The sequence below is a fragment of the Giraffa tippelskirchi genome, chromosome 2 (assembly GCF_054371585.1).
Source record: "Giraffa tippelskirchi isolate mGirTip1 chromosome 2, T2T-mGirTip1v1.2.pri, whole genome shotgun sequence".
Classification (NCBI taxonomy): Eukaryota; Metazoa; Chordata; class Mammalia; order Artiodactyla; family Giraffidae; genus Giraffa; species Giraffa tippelskirchi.
In genome coordinates, this window is record NC_137276.1 from 106,223,743 (window position 1) to 106,244,290 (window position 20,548).

The 20,548-nt window shown below is 44.3% G+C and overlaps 1 protein-coding gene across 2 annotated transcripts in view; it reads left to right on the forward strand.

Moving 5' to 3' along the window:
* The window catches only part of BACE2 (beta-secretase 2), a 100,715-nt gene that overhangs the window by 40,609 nt on the left and 39,558 nt on the right, over nt 1-20,548 (forward strand). For both annotated transcript variants that reach the window (XM_081574160.1, XM_081574161.1), the window contains exons 2-4: nt 1,224-1,312; nt 15,671-15,887; nt 19,682-19,810. In XM_081574160.1, coding sequence (XP_081430286.1) covers nt 1,224-1,312; nt 15,671-15,887; nt 19,682-19,810 — 435 coding nt within the window. The remainder of the gene's footprint in view (nt 1-1,223; nt 1,313-15,670; nt 15,888-19,681; nt 19,811-20,548) is intronic.

Genomic DNA, 20,548 nt, shown 5'->3' on the forward strand with positions numbered 1-20,548 from the left:
GGGGAACCAACCCTGAGAGTAGAGAGCTGGAACTTTCAGCCTCATTTCCGGGGAAGGGAGAGGAGTTGAAGGTTGAATCAGTCATCAATGGCTCATGATTTAATCAGACGCATGTTCAGTTACTTCAAGTTCAGCTCAGTTGCGTCCAACTCTTTGCGACCTCAGGGACTATAGCCCACCAGGCTTATCTGTCCATGGGATTTCCCAGGCAAGAATGTTGGAGGGGGTTGCCATTTCCTTTTCCAATATATATATGTATACTTTTAATTGTGTTCTGTCTGAAATCAACGCAAACACCTATGTAGTGAGACCCTTCAACTTTTATAGTGACTATGTGTTCATAAATGGAATTAAGAGAATTCACTTCCTAAAATCACAGTGCATAAAGGGGTGTTTATCATCTCTCTACTCAGTATGAGAAGCCCAAAAACATGTTGAGGAGAAGAAGCCAGAACCTCCTGCCAAAAATCCCACATGATACCATTTATATAATGTCCAGGAACCGGTGAAACCCATCCATGGTAATAGGAGTCAGAGAGTGGTTGCTTCTGAGAAACAATGGGATTGACTAGAAAGGGGCATAGAGGGGCCTTTGGGGAATAACAGGAATTTCTGTATTTTGGTTTGGGAGAACACCATGTCAGAACTCACCAGTGGAAAATCCGATATCTTTCATTTTTATTGTATGTAAATGATAGTTCATTAACTTAAAAAAAAAAGTGATACCTCTGACAGTTGTTTCCAGGTCCTCTGCAGCAGAGATGAGGGAATACCCACTGCCAGACGGTATCTGGGGAGGGGTGCTGGGTGCGTGGGGTCGAGGTAAGAGGTAAATGAGGATTTTCAAGTGGGATTGGAAAGGCAGGAGGAGGGCTACCCAGCCAAGTGACAAACCCAGCCAAAAGTCCAGGGTGAGAAAGGGCTCTGCCTGGTTACCAAGTACTGATGGCTGGAAAACAAAATCCCACTTATTCCACTGAATTTATCTTCTTTAAAGGTTTGGTGTGTATCTGAAGCTAAACTGATCTCTGCCCTTGCAAGCTTTACAATGGACTGTGTTCGGAATTCAATTTTCTAGCAGCTTTTTAAAAATATTTCTAATCAATACGATTTCTCCAAGTAATAAATTGTTCTCAGCACTTAATTTTTAAGGGAAGTATTCAAGAGTGTTGCCCTAAGCAAGTAACCTGATGGTTTCTCTGTTTTTCCCTTAAAAATAAAAGCTGCAGATACTCGTTGACACCGGAAGCAGCAACTTTGCCGTGGCTGGGGCCCCACATCCCTATATCGACTCTTACTTTGACGCGGAGAGGTGAGTAATGGGTCTGTGCCTTGGGGTGGCTGGGCTTGGGGGCACCAGATGGATGCTTCAAAATACACTGGGAGATGCAGCCGAAAGGCTGTTTCATTTTAAGGAGGACATGTTCACATGTATATCTGTGTACGTATGTGTATGTACAAGTGTCTGTGTGTATGTGCATATAGTGGTGTGTATATTTGTGTATATATGTATGCATAAGTGTATGTGTAGGTATCCATGTGTACATGCATATGGTGGTGTGCATATTTGTGGATATATCTGTACATCTATGTATGTATACTATCTGTGTATCTGTACACATGGTGGTATATATATTATGGATATATGCATAGATTTGTGTATGTGTAAATAATTGTGTGTACATGCATATGGTGGTATGTATATTTGTGTATATATATGTGTGTGTATTTGTGTCTATGTAGATATCGTGAGAACATGCACATTTGTTGTTGTTCAGTTGTTGCCATGTCCAACTCTTTGTGACCTCATGTACAGACCACACCACCAGTTTCCTCTGTCCTTCACTATTTCCCAGATTTTGCTCAAATTCATGTCTACTGGGTCACTGATGCTATTTAACTATCCCATCCTCTGCCACCCTCTTCTTCTATTGCTTTCAATCTTTCCCAGCATCAGGGTCTTTTCCAGTGAGTTGGCTCTTGGCATCAGGTAGCCAAAGTATTGGAACTTCAGCAACAGTCCTTCAGTGAATACCCAGGGTTGATATCCTTTAGGATTGACTGGTTTGATCTTCTTGCAGTCCAGTGGACTCTCAAGAGTCTTCTCCAGCACCACAATTTGAAAGCATCTGTTCTTTAGCACTCAGACTTCTTTATGATCCAACTCTCACATCCAAACACCACTACTGGAAAAACTGTAGCTTTGACTATATGGACCTTTGTCAGCAAAGGGATGTCTCTGCTTTTTAATATGCTGTCTGGGTTGTCATAGCTTTTCTTCCACAGAGCAAGCATCTTTTAATTTCATGGCTGCAGTCATCATCCACAGTGACTTTGGAGCCCAAGAAAATAAAATCTGTCACTATTTCCACTTTTTCCTCTCCTATTTGCCATGAAGCAATGGGACCAGATGCCATGATCTTAGTTTTTTGAATGTGGAGTTTCAAGTAAGCTTTTTCCCTATCCTCTTTCACACTCATCAAGAGGCTCTTCAATTCCTTTTCACTTTCTGCTATTAGAGTGGTATCATCTGCATATCTGAGGTTGTTGGTATTTCTCCCAGTAATCTTGATTCCAGCTTGTGCTTCATCCAGCCCAGTATTTCTCATAGTGTGCTTTCAATTCAGTTCAGTTGCTCAGTCGTGCCCGACTCTTTGTGACCCCATGGACTGCAGCACGCCAGGCTTCCCTGCACAGCACCAACTCCCAGAGCTTTCTCAAACTCATGTCCATTGAGTCGGTGATGCCATGCAACCATCTCATCCTCTGTTGCCCACTTCTCCTCCTGCCTTCAATCTTTCCCAGCATCAGAATCTTTTCCAATGAGTCAGTTCTTCACATCAGGTGGCCAAAGTATTGGAGTTTCAGCTTCAGCATCAGTCCTTCCAATGAATATTCAGGACTGATCTCCTCTACGATGGACTGGTTGGATCTCCTTGCTATCCAAGAGATGCTCAAGAGTCTTCTCCAACACCACAGTTCAAAAGCATCAATACTTTGGCACTCAGCTTTCTTTATAGTCCAACTCTCACATCCATATATGAAAAACTATAGCTTTGACTAGACGGACCTTTGTAGGCAAAGTAATATCTCTGCTTTTTAATATGCTGTCTAGGTTGGTCATACCTTTTCATCCAAGGAGCAAGTGTCTTTTAATTTCATGCCTTCAGTCACCATTTGCAGTGATTTTGGAGCCCAGAAAAATAGTCTTTCACTGTTTCCATTGTTTCCCCATCTATTTGCCATGAAGTGATGGGACCGGATGCCATGATCTTAGTTTTCTGAATGTTGAGTTTTAAGCCAGCTTTTTAACTTTCGTCTTTCACTTTCATCAAGAGGCTCTTTAGTTCTTCTTCGCTTTCTACCATAAGGGTGGTGTCATCTGCATATCTGAAGTAATTGATATTTCTCCCGGCAATCTTGATTCCAGCTTATGCTTCATCCAGCCCAGCATTTCACATGATGTACTCTGCATAGAAGTTAAATAAGCAAGGTGACAATATACAGCTTTGACGGACTCCTTTCCCAATTTGGAACCAGTCTGTTGTTCCATGTCCAGTTCTAACTGTTGCTTCTTGACCTGCATAACCGGTTTCTCAGGAGGCAGGTCAGGTGGTCTGGTATTCCCATACTTTACATGTAACCTAAATAAGCAGAGTGACAATATACAACCTTGTCATACTCCTTTCCCAATTTTGAACCAGTCAGTTTTTCCATGTTCGGTTCTAACTGTTGCTTCTTGACCTGCATGCAGGTTTCTCAGGAGACAGGTAAGGTGATCTGCTACTTCCATCTCTTAAACAATTTTTCACAGTTTGTTGTGATCCACACAGTCAAAGGCATCCGCATAGTCAGTGAAGCAGAAGTAGATGTTTTCCTGGAACTCTGTTGCTTTCTCCATGAGCCAGTGAATGTTGACAATTTGATCTCTGGTTCCCCTGCCTCTTCAAAACCCTGCTTGTACATCTGGACGTTCTTGGTTTATGTGCTGCTGAAGTCTAGCTTGAAGGATTTTGAACATAACCTTGTTAGAATTTGAAATAAGCACAATTGTACAGCAGTTTGAACATTCTTTGGCATTCTTTTTCTTTCGGATTGGAATGAAAATGGACTTTTCCAGTACTGTGGGCACTGCTGAGTTTTCCAAATTTGTTGGCATATTGAATGCAGCACTTTAGCAGCAGCGTCTTTTAGGATTTGAAACAGTTCAACTGGAATTCCATCACCTCCACTAGCTTTTTTCATAGTAATGCTTCCTAAGGCCCACTTGACTTCACATTCCAGGATGTCTGGCCACACCATCATGATGCACTTAGTGGTGTGTATATTTATGAATATATGTATGTTTGTGTATGTGTAAGTATCTGTGTGTACGTGCACATGATGGTGTGTATATTTGTGTATATATCTGTGTAAGTGTGGGCATCTGTGTGTACATGCACACTGTGGTGTGTATATTTGTGTATACAGGTAAATATCTGTGTAAGTGTGGGCATCTGTGTGCATGCACACTGTGGTGTTTACATTTGTGTGTGGTGTGCATGTGTGGTGTGTGTACATGCATGTATATATGTGTACATCCACTTCAAATGAATCCACAGCGGGATTCTCCTAACAGCCTTGGTGTGTTCTCTTGAGCTCTGCTTTATAGACATTCAAGTCAAACTTGAATGTTTTGTGGTCAGACCTGAATTGCAGGCAGCTCATGACCCTTTGCGGAGAAGGCAATGGCACCCCACTCCAGTACTCTTGCCTGGGAAACCCCATGGACGGAGGAGCCTGGTAGGCTACAGCCCATGGGGTCGCGAAGAGTCAGACACGACTGAGCGACTTCACTTTCACTTTTCACTTTCATGCACTGGAGAAGGAAATGGCAACCCACTCCAATATTCTTGCCTGGAGAATCCCAGGGACGGTGGAGCCTGGTGGGCTGCCGTCTATGGGGTCGCACAGAGTCGGACACAACTAAAGCAACTTGGCAGCAGCAGCAGCAGCATGACCCTTTGACATTTGTTGAGCCCCACCGATCCTCATGAGGGGGTGGCCTGAGCAGGGCAGGGCTCTTTGGATGTGAGTGTGAGACTGTTCTGGGCAGTGGCCTGACATTGCTTGGAAACCACCTTTGTGTCACCTGCAGTTTGGTGGCGTCAGTCAAGGTGTGGTTCACTGAAACCATTTCTGTGCTGGGAGGTCTTTGTGGTGAGAAAAATCCATGACTCACTTGGAAAGGACACACTGTGAGCTCAGAGCACTCAGGCCTGAGACAGGGCTCTGAGCTGGCAGCTGTGGGCGGGGCTGGAGAAGGAGCAGAGGCCGGATGGAGATCTGGAACCAGGCCAGCTCTGTGTGTCCACGTCCCTAGACTCTGGGCCCTAGGAAGCTTTGGGGGGTCTTTGTGTGTATCACTGCTCATCTCTGGAGGAGCCCATGGGGTCAGAGTCACTCTGCCCCAGATACTTGTTGCTGCCCTAAATGTATGCACATTTTAATTTCACAGCCTTTTTTGTGACCCTAAAATTTAGACTCAACAGATAAAACCAGTAAGCTGCCCCATGGTTTGCTGTTTAGGCTCGTGAACAAGCATGTCACATGTCCCTGCTACAGATCCTCTTCGTGTCTTTCCTTTCCCACCTTCTTTTCCCATAGTCTTTTGTTTCAGGGAATAAACCCCATCTTTTTTGAGGGGGAAAAAAAAGAAAGGAAACACAGGAGAGAAAGTAACAACTGGGGAGGTTCAACAGATCCCCAGCAGCATTAATAAGGCAGAGTGCCCGTCTCTTCTCCCATGCATCTTGGTCTTTGTTTTGGTGGCACAAGGAGGCTACCTGTGTGTCCAGCTGGAGGGAGGGGTGGTTGGTGCTTCATGGGCCACTCCTTCAAGAAACTTAGAGCTTAGCTTATGACTCAGGGTGTTGATAACCTTTGATCACCAAAATTCCAGGTGCACCTCCGGGCTCATGATGCTTCGTGAAGACAGATGTGAGCCCTGGAACTGTTCTTGGGACTTCAGATGCTTGTGAAGAGGGGTATGGGCTGTGCAGCCAGGGAACAGAGGCTGGCTGGTGACCGACCCCCAGCTACCCTTTGCCCTTTCCCACTTGAACTGTGATTCGTCCAAATCCTCTGCCCCAAACAGCCCCCTCCCCTCAACTACTCCATCATGTGACAGATTTTGGAGTCAGTCCAAACCTCTCATTTTTATTCACATGGCATAGGAGGTCTGGGAACCAAGAAAGTGGCTCAGGTTCAGGCTTCTAGGACAAGAGGTCCGCAAACTTCAGCCTGGCAGCTCCTCTTTATAGTAAGTGCTGTGTATGCTCTGAACCAAAATGCAAATGTAGTAAAACTTATCTTCACATGTAATTCTAAATGCCCTGACACAATCTGCAGGGATGGGGGGCGAGTGGAAGGAATTAATTTATAGGATGGTGATCAGCACCACAATATGTAAACACGCTGGGTAGGAGTCACGTGAAGCTGGGTGATGCAGGAGGCTGTGACCATCATGCTGGCCATGCAGTGCCCAGTGCAGACTGACAAACTGCATTGAAATAGAATCAGACAACCGGAACAGCTTGGTTTAGTGAGGTCAGTTTTCCAGATCAGTGAAGAATCTTGGTATAGTTTCCCCACAGGATTACCTTCTTCAATCTATACAGTAGCTGCATACCTAGAAAATGCAAAGTATATTAAACTGCGTAGAAGATGTTGATCTTGGTGGTGAGGCAATCCTAGCCCTATTTTTTCCACTACAAGATTCTTCCTAGTCTATACATTCTCCCAGTTTCTCCATGCCTACTGGGGTTCTGCCTTCCATAAGAAAGAGCAGACATCCTTGGAGCTCAGATACATCCTTAATAGTGTTCCTCCCCAGAGCAATTTTGTTTTCCATCACAGATCTGTAGACACATGATACAATAGAAGAAAACAATAGTACGGCATAGTGAAGCCAAGCTCGAGTGATGTGTATATCTACCTTTTAGATTGAAATGTGCAAATCTAACACCATGGGTGGATATTTCCTTTGTTCCCAGGCCTCCTGTGCTACATGAATAAAAATGAGAGGTTTGGACTGACTCCAGATTCTGTTCCATGATGAAGTGGTTGAAGGGAAGGGGTTGTCTGGAGCAGAGGATTTGTACAAACCACAGTTTGAGTGGGAAAAGGTAACCAGGGACTCATAAGTAGGTAAACAGCACAGCCAGGGGTCAATAAAAGTCAGAGTGTGCTTACAACCCATTTACCCTTTTGCTGGGTTTCCTTGATGACTCAGCAGGTAAAGAATCCACCTGCAATGCAGGAGACACAGAAGATGCGGGTTTGATCCCTGGGTCAGGAAGAATCCCTGTAGAAGGGAATGGCAACATGCTCCAGTGTTCTTGCCTGAAAGGTCCCATGGACAGAGAAGCCTGGTGGGCTGCAGTCCAAAGGGTTGTCACAAACAGTTTGCTACACAGATGCAGATATGGAAACATTCAAGGGTAAACACTAGTCAACATTACAAATACTGAGTTCAGTGCCATTTAATATGTGTACAATATTTAATCAACGGTAGACAATGGGCTTCTTTCTCATTTGCCTTTGACTTTGTTCATTGTTGGTTTGAACCATTATTCTCTCAGCCTTAGTGGAACACAGCCTTCTAACTTTCTTATTAGCCAGATTTGAGTTCAAGTTTCAGATGGCTCTGTCTTTCATACTGAAAGATGGAGCTCCTCTGCCTCCTTTGCACCTGACTTAATGTGAAGACTCCTGGGAACATTCATGACTCCCATGATGGCTAGCCCTGCCATCCTGCTAACCACACAGGAGAATTCAGGGCTTCCTCCTAGCTTTCTGAGCACCTGAGGGTCTCATCTAGATATTTGTCCTTTGTGAGCAAACGGAGAACTAGCAGAACCTGCCAACATGCAGGGGAGGCCCCAGACTCCCCTGCTTTGTCAGTTTCACCCCTACTCGCAACTCCATTATTCAGACTTCAGCCTGCCGTCTCATTTGCAAGTATTGTTGAAATTTATTTAGTACCTTAAAACATGACCCACTCTGGGCTTCTAGCCCTGATACTGCCTTTCTTATAAAGAGATCTATTCTCAGATGGCTCAGTAGTAAAGAATCCTCCTACCCATGCAGGAGACGTGGGTTTGATCCTGGGTCAGGAAGAACCCTGGTGAAGGAAATGACAACCCACTCCAGTATTTTTGCCTGGGAAATCCCATGGACAGAGGAGCCTGATGGGCTACAGTCCATGGGGTTGCAAAGAGTTAGACACGACTGAGGAACTGAGCATGCATTCATTCTTCAACTGGGTTATCAGGCTTCTTCTTAACTGAATCAAATGTGAAACATCACATTTTGAGTTTTAGGCAAGTTCTATTCAATCACCTGCATTTATCACCAATGCAAACACATGTGCTTTGCAGGTTAAATACTTGCTTTGATTTATGTTAACCTCTCTCTCCTTTCTTCTGTTTTTCCTAAATAGTTCTCATAGGTTTATGTCAACACAAATGCATTATTGTTAAGATATGAACCGTGAACATAATGTATATAGTAAATTATGTACATTTAAGTTGCCTGATGCTTTCAGCTCACTTTACAGTTGGCCTAAGCTACACTTTCCACCATGGTATTTGATGGAAGCCGAGAGAATGTTCTACTTCCTCTCTCAATTTTTGACAAAGGTTTCTTTTCTGAGATGTAGCTTGCTGCCTTGTGATGTTTCTGTATTTGCTTGTCCCTCTGATCTCTCTTAGTTATAATAAGGTTTCTGGTTGGGTTTGTCAGCCTCTGATTCAAGTCCCCCAGTTTCTGGATATTCAGGTTTAACGCTTCCTGAAACATGTCCCAGTAATTGGAGATTTGACTTGGGGTTCTTTGACAAGATCTCTTTGATTTATGGAATCAGACATCAGGCTACCATCAGTCATTTGTGCAGCTTTGTCCCATCAGAAGCACTCTTTTCCTGGTGGTGAATGTTCCAATGAATTACTATACAGCAAAAAAGCAATCATGTATTTTTTTAGATGTACTTCTTTTTAGCCAGTAAAATAGTCTCCATCCAAGTGGCTTGATGAGAGATTCAGTATACTCATCCTCCTGACCTTATACTAATCTATTCAGAAATTAACTATATTTTCATTAAAATGTCTCCCCCTCCTATACTCCATCTGGGGTGAAACTCACAGAGTAGTTCTGGCAAAAGAACAATTTCTTGTCTTCAATTGATGCTTATAAGTAGAGTTGGGATATTAGAAAATTATGCAGGTTATTTCCTTAAGGAGGCTGACCTGGGCCCTTGAGATCTCATGCTACATCTTTCCATCTAATGATGACACATATTTTTCTTGATTATTTAGATAATTTCTTAAGTTTGTCCAGGAGGGGTCTTGCCATGTTGGGGCCCTGAAGCATTTGCCATGGTTGAGGATGTTGATGACCCTCCAACGTGAGCAGAAGCCCCTGGGCTGGTGAGTGGCCCCACTGCCTCTGACATGGTCACTTCCAGACCTTGGAAGAGTAAGGCAGGTATCTGGTCACCTGGTCCAAGTCCTTTATCCCTGAGGTAGAGTCCAAATTCTGAAATGTGCAGAAGACCCACGGGGAGGTCTCAGGCAGAATTTTCCAGGAGACTCAACATTCTCTGGGGGGCCAGTGGTTTGGGGGAGCCATAGTCGACTAAAGGATTCAACTCTCTTGACCTCTGCCTTCCCACCTCCTCCCTGTATATTCTCTGAAAACAAAATGGGTTTCTTTAAATTAATAAAATGTTCTGTGGTTCTTCTCTTCTCAGTTTGATTGATTTCACTTTTCAATCCTGCATTCCCTTCAGACTTGTGTCAGAGGCAGAAAGTCTCCTGAATTTGGTTCGAAGTGATTCTGTGGCTGTGAGTGGACTTTTTCCTAGCTACTCATATCCTTGATGAATGGCCGTTTCTACACACCCAGAATGGATGCTGCAAAAAAGTAGCCTGTCTGGGGTTCACTCTCAATATAGTTAATTAATGTCCAAAGCAGCTGAAAGCCAAAGCATTTTAGTGCCAAGAGGTGGGATGTTAGGACATAAACATGGAGGAATGCATAGTTTTTAGGTCTAGTGCTGAAACCTATGCATTAATAACATTCAGAGCTGCTTGCAATTCATCTCTGGGGTTTTTGCTCTTTGAGTTCAAGGAGCCCAGGGGATACGAGCTAGGAATTACTTTTTTCTCTCATTATCTAGAACTGTGCTTTCTACAAGGGTAGCTACTAGACACAAGTGGCTATTTAAATTTAAATTAATTAATGTTAAATACAGACTCATTCTTTAGTCAAACTATCCAGATCGTCCCTGACTTAGATGATTCGAATTAGCTTTCAACTTTACAGTGAGTGGTGCAAAAGCAATACACATTCAGTAGAAACTGTACTTTGAATTTTGAATTTAAAAAAATGTTTTATTTAACATTAAAGAAATTGAGACCTATGGACCAGAGTTTCTTAATTTCAGCACTACTGACATTTTGGGCTGGGTGATTCTTTATTGTCGGGGGCTGTCTCATGCATTGGAGAATGTTTACAGCATCCTGGTTTCTGTTCCATTTGACGCCAGAAGCTTCCCTCTCACACAGCTGTGACAACCAAAAATGTTTCCAGACATTACCAAATGTCACCTGGAAGGCAAAATAGCCTCTAATTGGTAATCACTGTCATAGAAGCTAAATCCAAGTTCAATCATTGGACAATGCAACATTAAAATCCAAGTTTGGTGCTTTTTATTCCACTTTCAATAGACTTGTTCCACCAATTCTATGGAAATTTTTGTACTCACGGCGGTAAGATGGCTGCTGCCCCTCCAGATATCACATATACATTTCCAGCAGGAAGATAGGAGGCTAACAAGTAACAAGAGGCAAGAACACTCCTCCTAATGTGGCCATCTTTTTACTGAGAAGGAATGCCCTCCCTAGTGACTCTTCCTACATAGCATTGGTCAGAAGTGTTTGCATTTTGAGTTTTGCTTCTCCCAAAGCTAGCAGTAAGGAGACAATCCTGTCTTGTGATGTTGGGAAACAGCAGCTGCAATTCCCTGTCAGCCCAGTGATCATGAGGGTAGGCAACTGATATATTGACAGCCGTGAGGACCCAGACAGACATTCTGCTTTGTTCACTTTCAATTTAGTAATCAGTAAATTAAAGGAGATATTCAACATTTTATCGTAAACTAGGCTTTGTGATAGATGAGTTTGCCCAACTGTAGGCTAATGTAGGTGTTCTGAGCACCATTAAAGTAGGCTGGGCTGAGCTAAGATGTTCACAAGGTTCAGTCCATTAAATACATTTTCAATCTAATGATAATTTCAACTTACAATAGGTGTATCAGGATGTAACCCCATTGGGGAAGATCTATAATCACATTTCAGGTGCTTTGTAGCCACCTGTGGCTACTGTATTGGAACCATAGATAGAGAGTATTCCTGTCATTGCAGAAGCTCTATTGGACAGCCCTCCAGAACACAGAAGAACTCCATCTTTTAGAAATATAGAAAGCTCTTCCTCTCCCTGCAGCATTTCAGCCAAGTCTTACCTGAGACTTGCCCCTTTTCCTGGAGGTTGTTGGACTTTACAGTGAAACAGTTTTGGATATTCAGACAGATTATAGGAATATTTTCTAGGAATAAAGGTTACATTTTCTAATAGCAGCTCGTAGATTGAATAAAGGTAGCAAGTGATTAGATAATTATAATAATAGCAGCTGCTTTTGTTGTGTACCTGCCATGTTCTGGGGTTTTGTTCTAAATAGTTTACAAAGAGACTCACAGACTTAGCAAACGAACTTACGGTTGCCAGGAGGAAGGGATAGTTAGGGAGTTTGGGAAGGTCATGTACACACTGCTATATTCAAAATGGATAACCAGCGAGGACCTACTGTACAGCACAGGGAACTCTACTCAATGTTATGTGCCGGCTTGGATGGGAGTGGGGTTTTGGGAGAGAATGTGTGTGTGTGTGTGTGTGTGTGTGTGTGTGTGTGTGTTAGTTTAGTTGTGTCTTGGATGGGAGTGGGGTTTTGGGAGAGAGTGTGTGTGTGTGTGTGTGTGTGTGTGTGTGTGTGTGTTAGTTTAGTTGTGTCTTGGATGGGAGTGGGGTTTTGGGAGAGAATGTGTGTGTGTGTGTGTGTGTGTGTGTGTGTGTGTGTGTTAGTTGCTTAGTTGTGTCCAGCTCTTTGTGACCCCATGGACTTAAGCCCACCAGACTCCTCCATCTATGGAATTCTCCAGGCAAGAATACTGGAGTGGGTTGCCATTCCCTTCTCCAAGGGATCTTCCTGACCCAGGGATCAAAGCCAGGTCTCCTGCATTGCAGGCAGATTCCTTACTGTCTGAGCCACCAGGGAAGCCCTTGGGGGAGAATGGAGACATGTATATGTATGGCTGAGTCCCTTTGCTGTTCACCTGAAACTACTAAAACATTGTTAATCAACTATACTGCAATAGAAAATAAAAATTTTAAAGCTTGAAAATAAAATACCTTAAATAATGATAATATATTCATTCAAAAAATAAATGGTTTATAGTATTAACTCTTTTAATCTTTAGAATTAACCCTGTGAGGTGTGGTGCTATGTTGTCCCTACTTTTCAGTTGAGGAGACTGAGGTATAGAGAAGTTAAATAACTTAGCCTGGAGTCACACCTGGCTCCTAAGTGGCTGAAGTGCTATTTGACCACAGGCAGCGTAACTCCAGCTGCCTCCCACATCTTTGTAAGTGGCACCAGAGGATCCAGAATGTTCACCCATGAGGGAAGTAGCAAACTGATCAGTACACTGCAGAGGACGTTCTGCCTAGAAGGTCAGCCTGGTTAGAAGGGCAGCCTGCTTCATGCTTCTCTCAGTGAGCTCAGCAGATTCTAATGAGTTTTCTGTAGGTTCACCAGGCTTCCCTGGTGGCTCAGATGGTAAAGAACCTGCCTGCGATACAGGAGACCTGGATTCAGTCTCTGGGTTGGGAAGGTCCCTTGTAGGAGGGCATGGCAACCGACTCCAATATTCTTGCCTGGAGAATCCCATGGACAGAGGAGCCTGGCGGGCTACAGACCATGGGGTTGCAAAAGAGTCAGACATAACTGAGTGACTAAGCACAACAGACTAAAAATAAAAAAACAACTTCTCAAAAGAAAGTCATGGCACTATAGATTGTTTGGTGGGGATAACTGATCTTCTAGATGAAGAATTGGTAAATTAGGGCTGGCAGGCTACCTCCAGCCTGCCACCTGTTTTCGCAAGTAAAGTTTTATTGGAACATGGCCACACGTGTTTGTTTAATCTGTCACCTGTGGTTGCTTCTTCACTAGCAGAACAGAGTAGTTGAAATGGAGATCATGTGACCCACAAAAGCTGAAACATTTATTTTCTGGCCCTTTATAGAAAAAGCTCACCCACCCTGTGGTGGGCCATATTCTCTAAGTCTTTCAAAATAACTAGTCTCTTCTGTTAACAATAGTGCTAATGTTTTGAATTTGAAGAATGACACTAAATTGTCAGAAAAGACTGACATTTCAGTATTTTCATTGCTTTTCAACCTAACGTGTGCAGCCCCTGCTGTGTGCCAGGCATCACTGAATTGGTGGGGGCACTCAGACCTGGCATGAAAACACCAGCCCCCGGGTGCCTGCATTTCAGTGGCCTGACTACGTGCTTTCTGTATGTAATTTCTTGTGGGTCCCTTAGCACTCCATGTGCGTGGGGTCCATTCATGCTTACTCTTCTGCCTGTGCTTGCTGTTGTCAGAAGACATGTGTGCAGAAAATGTTCACTTGGTGCTGCTCTCTCTTTAAGATTGTGGTGGAGTTAGCTAAAGTAGTCAGAAAACATTAAAATTAAACATTCTTTGTATTTTATATCCCATTGTGGAGTTAGTATAGTTAAATTTCTCTAAAATGTGTCTCCCAGACATTTTAAAAATACCCCCCCCGATTATGTAAGTTGTATATGCAGAAAATATGGAAGGACCTAACCACAAGAATGAGAGTTCCCCCAACAAAACCCCACCACCCAGAGGTAGCCCTGTTAGTATCTGAGTGTAATAATTTTTTTGAAGAAGATTCTGCCACATATACAAAGGTTTCTTTTATCTTAATTTTTCTCTATGTCATTAAAAATGTCTTAGTCAACATCATTTTCCAGTACTACATAATATTCCATTCATATTTCTGCACCATAATTTACTAAACTGTTTCCTTTTTTACTGGGCATTTAGGTTGTTTCCAGCTGTTTGCTACTATAAATAAAACATAATAACTGTCTTTGTTAGTGAATCTCTATTTGCATCATGGGTGTTTCGATAGGGTCAGATTCTCAGAAGTGCAGTTACTGAAATAAATAGACCTAACATTTTTAAAGTTTATAACATGTACCCCCCAAAATTTATATCATCTGTGATTTAACTTCCTCTCTGTCTCCCAACAGTACCGTACTAGGTCATATAACCCTACAGCAAAGACTTATTAACATGTATGAATGTTCACAGATGGAATGTTAAAGTGAAAACTGCAGACAAACAGGTATATTTACAATGATCCCACTGATGGTTGGACACTTCTCTTAGGAATGTGATTGTTTTCCTAAGGGAAGCATGGTTTGAACACAGATATTTGCTTGGAGATATCATTGGCCTGTAGTCCAACAGAGTTGTCAAGCTCAGCTGGGTGTAAGAATGACCTTACAGGACTGGACACCCCAGGGCCTTGACACCTGCTCTCTCTCTCTCCAGGATGTCCCCCTGCAGAGAGTCCCCTAGCTTATTGTCTTCACGCAGGTCTTGCATAATTGTCGTCTCTCAGAGCAGCCTCTGTGGCCACCACATCTCTCTCCCACCCCTCACCCTGCTCTCTTCCCTGGGTGGCTCTCATCACCCTATCATTGCTTGGAATACTAGGTGTTCATTTGTTAACTGTCTGTCTCTGAAATCCCGAGAGCAGGGCTTCCTGTCCATTGTCTGGTCTTGTTCATGTGATTCTGTCTCAGTATCTCTTACCCTTAGGTATTGTGCAGCTGTCACAGGGACTTGTATCCCAGCTTGTCATTATGTCACCCTTCATCTTCTGATATGGGGCTAATCAGCTTGGGGACAGATGGACGGCCTTGAGAAGGAACCTGTGATGCCAGGAGATCATAGGGGCCCTGAGGAGTGCTGGCCCTGGTGTTGGGGGGTGTGGCTTGACCTTTATTCATCACGTTGGCTGTTTGTACAAATTTGAACCTGCGGCCCCTTTGGGCACAAGCTACTGGCCCTCCTTCTGGGGCTGCAGGCCCCTCCCTGTGTCACAGAGCAGCAGTGCAGTGTCCCCCCAGGGCTGGAGGGACAGGCGGACCTACACTTGGTTGGGGCGTTCCAGTTAAGTACAACACCTGACTTACGGGGGATACTTGGGCTCAGGAAGGAGTTAAACTCGGGTTACATGTAGACCCCAGTACTCCCTCACATGTGGCACAGAAAATGTCATTGCCCGAATGTCAGTGATTGTGTTGTGGGAAATAATGCCTTGTGAGCACGGGGACTCTTCCTCGGGAAGAATTGCTGAAGCACACCTTCCTCACTTAGAGCGGCTGTCTTGGCGGCCGTGACCGCTGTGTTTTCAGAACAGCGGCAGGTGGACGGAGCACAGGAGACGACACCTCTTCTCTTTCTCCAGGTCCAGCACATACCGCCCCAAGGGTTTTGATGTCACTGTGAAGTACACGCAGGGGAGCTGGACCGGCTTCGTTGGGGAGGACGTGGTCACCATCCCCAAAGGCTTCAACAGTTCTTTTCTTGTCAACATCGCCACCATATTTGAATCAGAGAATTTCTTTCTGCCTGGGATTAGATGGAATGGGATACTTGGACTGGCTTATGCTACGCTGGCCAAGGTAAGAATGATGGGTGGGGTCTACAAACATCAAATGATGGAACAAGATTCTGAAACCAGTCACTGGAGAGGCCAGCAGTGGGGTCCAGGCTGTCCAAGATAGTCAGAATCACATGGTCGAAAGACCAGTGTTCACACGATTGATTAGACCTCTAAGCATTTTTAAAATTTAAGGTAAATGGCGAGATTCTTTGAGCCTTCCTGTAAGATATTCCCATGGAATGACTTTTTTCATTTGTCTTTTTCTGTTTATTTTACTTGTATAGTTGACAAATGTTGCTGCTGCTGCTGCTGCTAAGTTGCGTCAGTCGTGTCCGACTCTGTGCAACCCCATAGACGGCAGCCCACGGGGCTTCCGCATCCCTGGATTCTCCAGGCAAGAACACTGGAGTGGGTTACCATTTCCTTCTCCAATGCATGAGAGTGAAAAGTGAAAGTGAAGTTGCTCAGTCGTGTCTGACTCTTAGCAGCACCATGGACTGCAGTCTACCAGGCTCCTTTGTCCATGGGATTTTCCAGGCAAGAGTACTGGAGTGGGTCACCGGTGCCTTCTGACAAATGTTAATAGAATATAAATCCCTTTGATGATGGTGCTTGTTTAGGAGTTTTTATTAGGGCAGGATTAAGAGAGAATACATTTATTAAATTCATAAAGGGGACTTCCAATGCAGGGGATGAAGGTTCAATCCCTGGTCAGGCAACTAGGATCCCATATGCTGCATGGCATGGCCAAAAAAAAATCTTTAAAAAATAATGTTGATAAAGAAGGAGCCTCAGGGTGCCAGTGGAACCTCTGCAGGAAGAGGTGTCCCGCCAGGCAGAGAGCATGACACTACTTTCTCCTTACCCTGGAACTGGAGCCCAGATACCTGCCGGCACACCCTGGGGATCACCAGCCAGTGGAAACAGTGATGCTTCGAGGAGAGACAGTGAAACCTCGCCCTCATCAGCATCAGGACCATCACAGGACAGTTCTCTGTCTTTGGCCCACCGAAAGGAAGCAATGATCACATGTGGGAGGAGGGGGGTTGGCCGGGAAGGAAAGGATGCCAGGGGCAGGCGGATCTGACACCCCAGTGTGGCCCCCGGGCTCCGAGAGGCCAGGGTAGGTTAGTGCACACATGAGGAGAGGTCACCCCTCCTGGCCTGTAACCGGGCACCCTGGCTTGGCTTCTCCTTGTTCAGACAGGCTTTGAGCCAGCACTAAGCGTGAAACAAAGAATCATGGATGTAGAAAGTCCTGTTTCCTCTCTGGAAGAATGTTTGCTCCAGCTTGAGTTTACTAGAAGTGATGCAGGCAATGAGGTGGGTGGGGGGAGTCTGGGAGGGGGACATAGAGGGCAGGGGGCATTTCCCAACACTGTAGTTTCTTAAGGAGAAAGAACAACCCGTGAGGCCCTGGATCGAGACCATTACAAGATGTCCTTCCGTGGAGTCTCAGGACCTCCCCAGAAGGCAGACTTCATAGGCTCGCATTAGTTACGTGTGGATGGAGGGTCAGAGAGGTTGACCCCTTGCCGAGGACTGTCAGAGCACAGAACCCTGTCTGCGGAGCCCAGAGGAATTTTAGAGCTCAGCGCCGTAGGGCTTTCCAGGTGGCTCAGCAGTAAAGAATCTGCCTGAAATGCAAGAGATGTGGGTTCAGTCCCTGGGTCTGGAAGATTCCATAGAGAAGCAACCCACTCCAGTATTCTTGCCTGGAAATCCCACGGACAGAGGAGCCTGACAGGCCATAGTCTACGGGGTCACAAAGAGTCGGACGTAACTTAGCGACTGAATAACAACATCCATAAGAAGAGTTTAATATGAGTTCCCAGACTTGTAACAACTTCCATTTCTAAATACTTTTCGCTGACAATTGACCACATGTTTCTTCTTGTGACTTCAGAAATAAAAGATGTATGATTGATTTGATGCTGGTTATTTGGGAGATGGTAGCTTAAAGCTAAATTATCTGGAATTAATAATACATGAAACTTCCTTGAGCATAGACTGCATCGGGTTTTTTTGGATGTCCTAACTCCCCACGAGACCTTTTATCTTTTCATCTATGAATTCCAAGATGGCCGACAATTGGCTTCATGTTCCTAGGTTAGGGGAGAGCAAAGCAGGACTTACAGGAAGTGGAACATGGCTAGAAATAGGACTGGCAGGGCAGTCTGGGTTGGTGGCCCAAAGACATTTCTGAAATAGATTCCGTGAACACCCACTGGGGGTGTCAGAGTGTGCAGGGGCCCCCAGCTGATGCTCTTTACTCCCCCACCGAAGATGTGGTTATGGCCACCTTCAGGGTCTCAACCTGCTGAATCAGGTTCTGGAGTGGTCCTGGGCAACTGTGTGCTTTTAAACCTTAAAGGGATCCTAAGTCCTGCTGAAGAATGACTTGGTGCAATAATAATAGATCCTGTCCCATGTACCGGGCACTTTTCCAAGCACTGTGTATGTACTGACCCACTTAAGCCCCAGAAGAGCTCTGGAATGTGACTGTGACCCCATTTTACAGATAAGGAAACAAAGGGACAAGTCACACAGTTTGCAGGTCAGGGGTGGAGCCAGGATTCGATTCCAGGCTGTGTTTACCTGGCTGCTTCTCATGAAGGCAGACACAGATTGGGTCATCACCAGACCCAACCTGGTTTCTAGAGGGTGCTTTGTCTCCTTCCTTGACCCAAACACAAAGTGTTTAGGCTACAATTACACAGAGACATTGTGCCAAATTCTGTCAGAGTTCACAGAGGCTGGGAAAAAAGCGATAGGAGGCCAGATACGAAGGAGCTAAACAAATAGGAAGGTTTCTGTCTGATCACACTGCTGTCACTGCCTCCAGAATTAGAGTTTCAGTTACTACAGATTATGAATAATCCTTCCCTGTATTTACTGTGGATGGCCAGAAGATGCCTGGAGCATCTAAGCTGCTACAATTGTTGAGTTTTCATCAAGAACAAACCACTCATAGTAACAAACTCTAATCTCTCCCAGTTCTCAAAGCCAAAATGGAAACATGGATCTATGAGTTTCTTTCCTCATCACCATTACCTATGACTCCCCCACCCCCAGCTAAGACCTGTTCACAAACCATCCTTCCTTTTCAATTCTAGAGAAATGGGGTTGTTCTCGAAGTCATGGTTACATGTAAGGAGGCTCAGAGGATGTTATTGACATAAGGCAATGAGGAATAATGGGCTTTTAAATTGCAGGACAATAGCATCGGTCCTTTCTGATCACAACAGTAGCATTGTTCCTTTTCTGGTCACCAGAGTTCAGCAGACAGCCAGCAGAGCTAAGCCTCCTCCCAGGGGTTTGGGATGTGAACTGTTCTCTTGGGTCAGGCACCTGTCATTTGCATGATGGATGACTATGACTGAAAGGGGTAGGAAAAAAAAACTTTATGAAGCTGCAAAGGCAGCTCCTGGAGACCCTGTTCTCTCCTTACTCCGAAATGTCTAAGATTAGACTCCACCACCTACCTAGGTAACCCATTTCTGTATCTTCTCACGCTGGCCTCACGAGGTGGCCAGATGATAAATGGGACACCGCTTCACAGCTTCAGGAAATACTATCTTATCTTCCCAACAGAGACACTGCCCCAAAAGGAAAAATACCAAGTCACAGGGTGTTCTATTGGAGGTTTCCAAATTAGTGGACTTAATCATGAGCTTGTTTATTTCTTAACCTTGAAAATATTAAATAGAAAGAAATGCCATGTTGTACAACAGGCCTGGTCCCTGCACAGGGTGACCCCTGTCTACCCTGGAGTCCTTAATCAGCTGCCTTGTTTCCCTGCCCCTCCTGCAGCCTTCAAGTTCTCTGGAGACCTTCTTTGATTCCCTCGTGGCACAAGCAAAAATCCCCAACGTTTTCTCCATGCAGATGTGTGGGGCCGGACTGCCAGTAGCTGGATCTGGTACCAACGGAGGTAGTCTTGTGGGTATCTTTTAGTCTTAAAGGGGGAAAAAAAATCACAAACCAGTGGGGCTGTTTTTCCTGCTTTATTAAGACTCTGATAGAAATATTAGACACATAGAGATACATAGGTGTTGTACAAGTTTTGATAATCCTTACTTTATAGCCTTAAAAATGGATAAAATTAGGTATTTTTAAATCTTTCCTAAGCATCCTGCTATCTAATAAAATGATTCTCATTGCTTCCCCAAATTCCTTTAAAGCTTTTTTTTTTTTAATGTTCCTTTGCAAGGTAACTGATTTTGTTGGGTCTCAGAGGGAGAGGCATATGAGGACCTGTGGGGCAGGGTGATAGGTCTGCTGTGCTCTGGGGAGGGGGGCCTGGGATTTCATAAATTTGTTGGAGAGATAAGAGCACCTTATGCACAGGAGTACATACACATGCATATACACACATGTACATACTTACACAGTTACACATCTTATACATACACTATACCCATCTGAATGCAGAGTTCCAAAGAATAGCACAGAGAGATAAGAAAGCCTTCCTAAGTGAGCAATACAAAAGAAATGGAGGAAAACAGTAGAATGGGAAAGACTAGAGATCTCTTCAAGAAAATCAGAGATATCAAAGGAACATTTCATGCAAAGATGGGCACAATAAAGGACAGAAATGGTATGGACATAACAGAAGCAGAAGATATTAAGAAGAGGTGGCAAGAATACATGGAAGAACTATACAAAAAAAAACCTCTT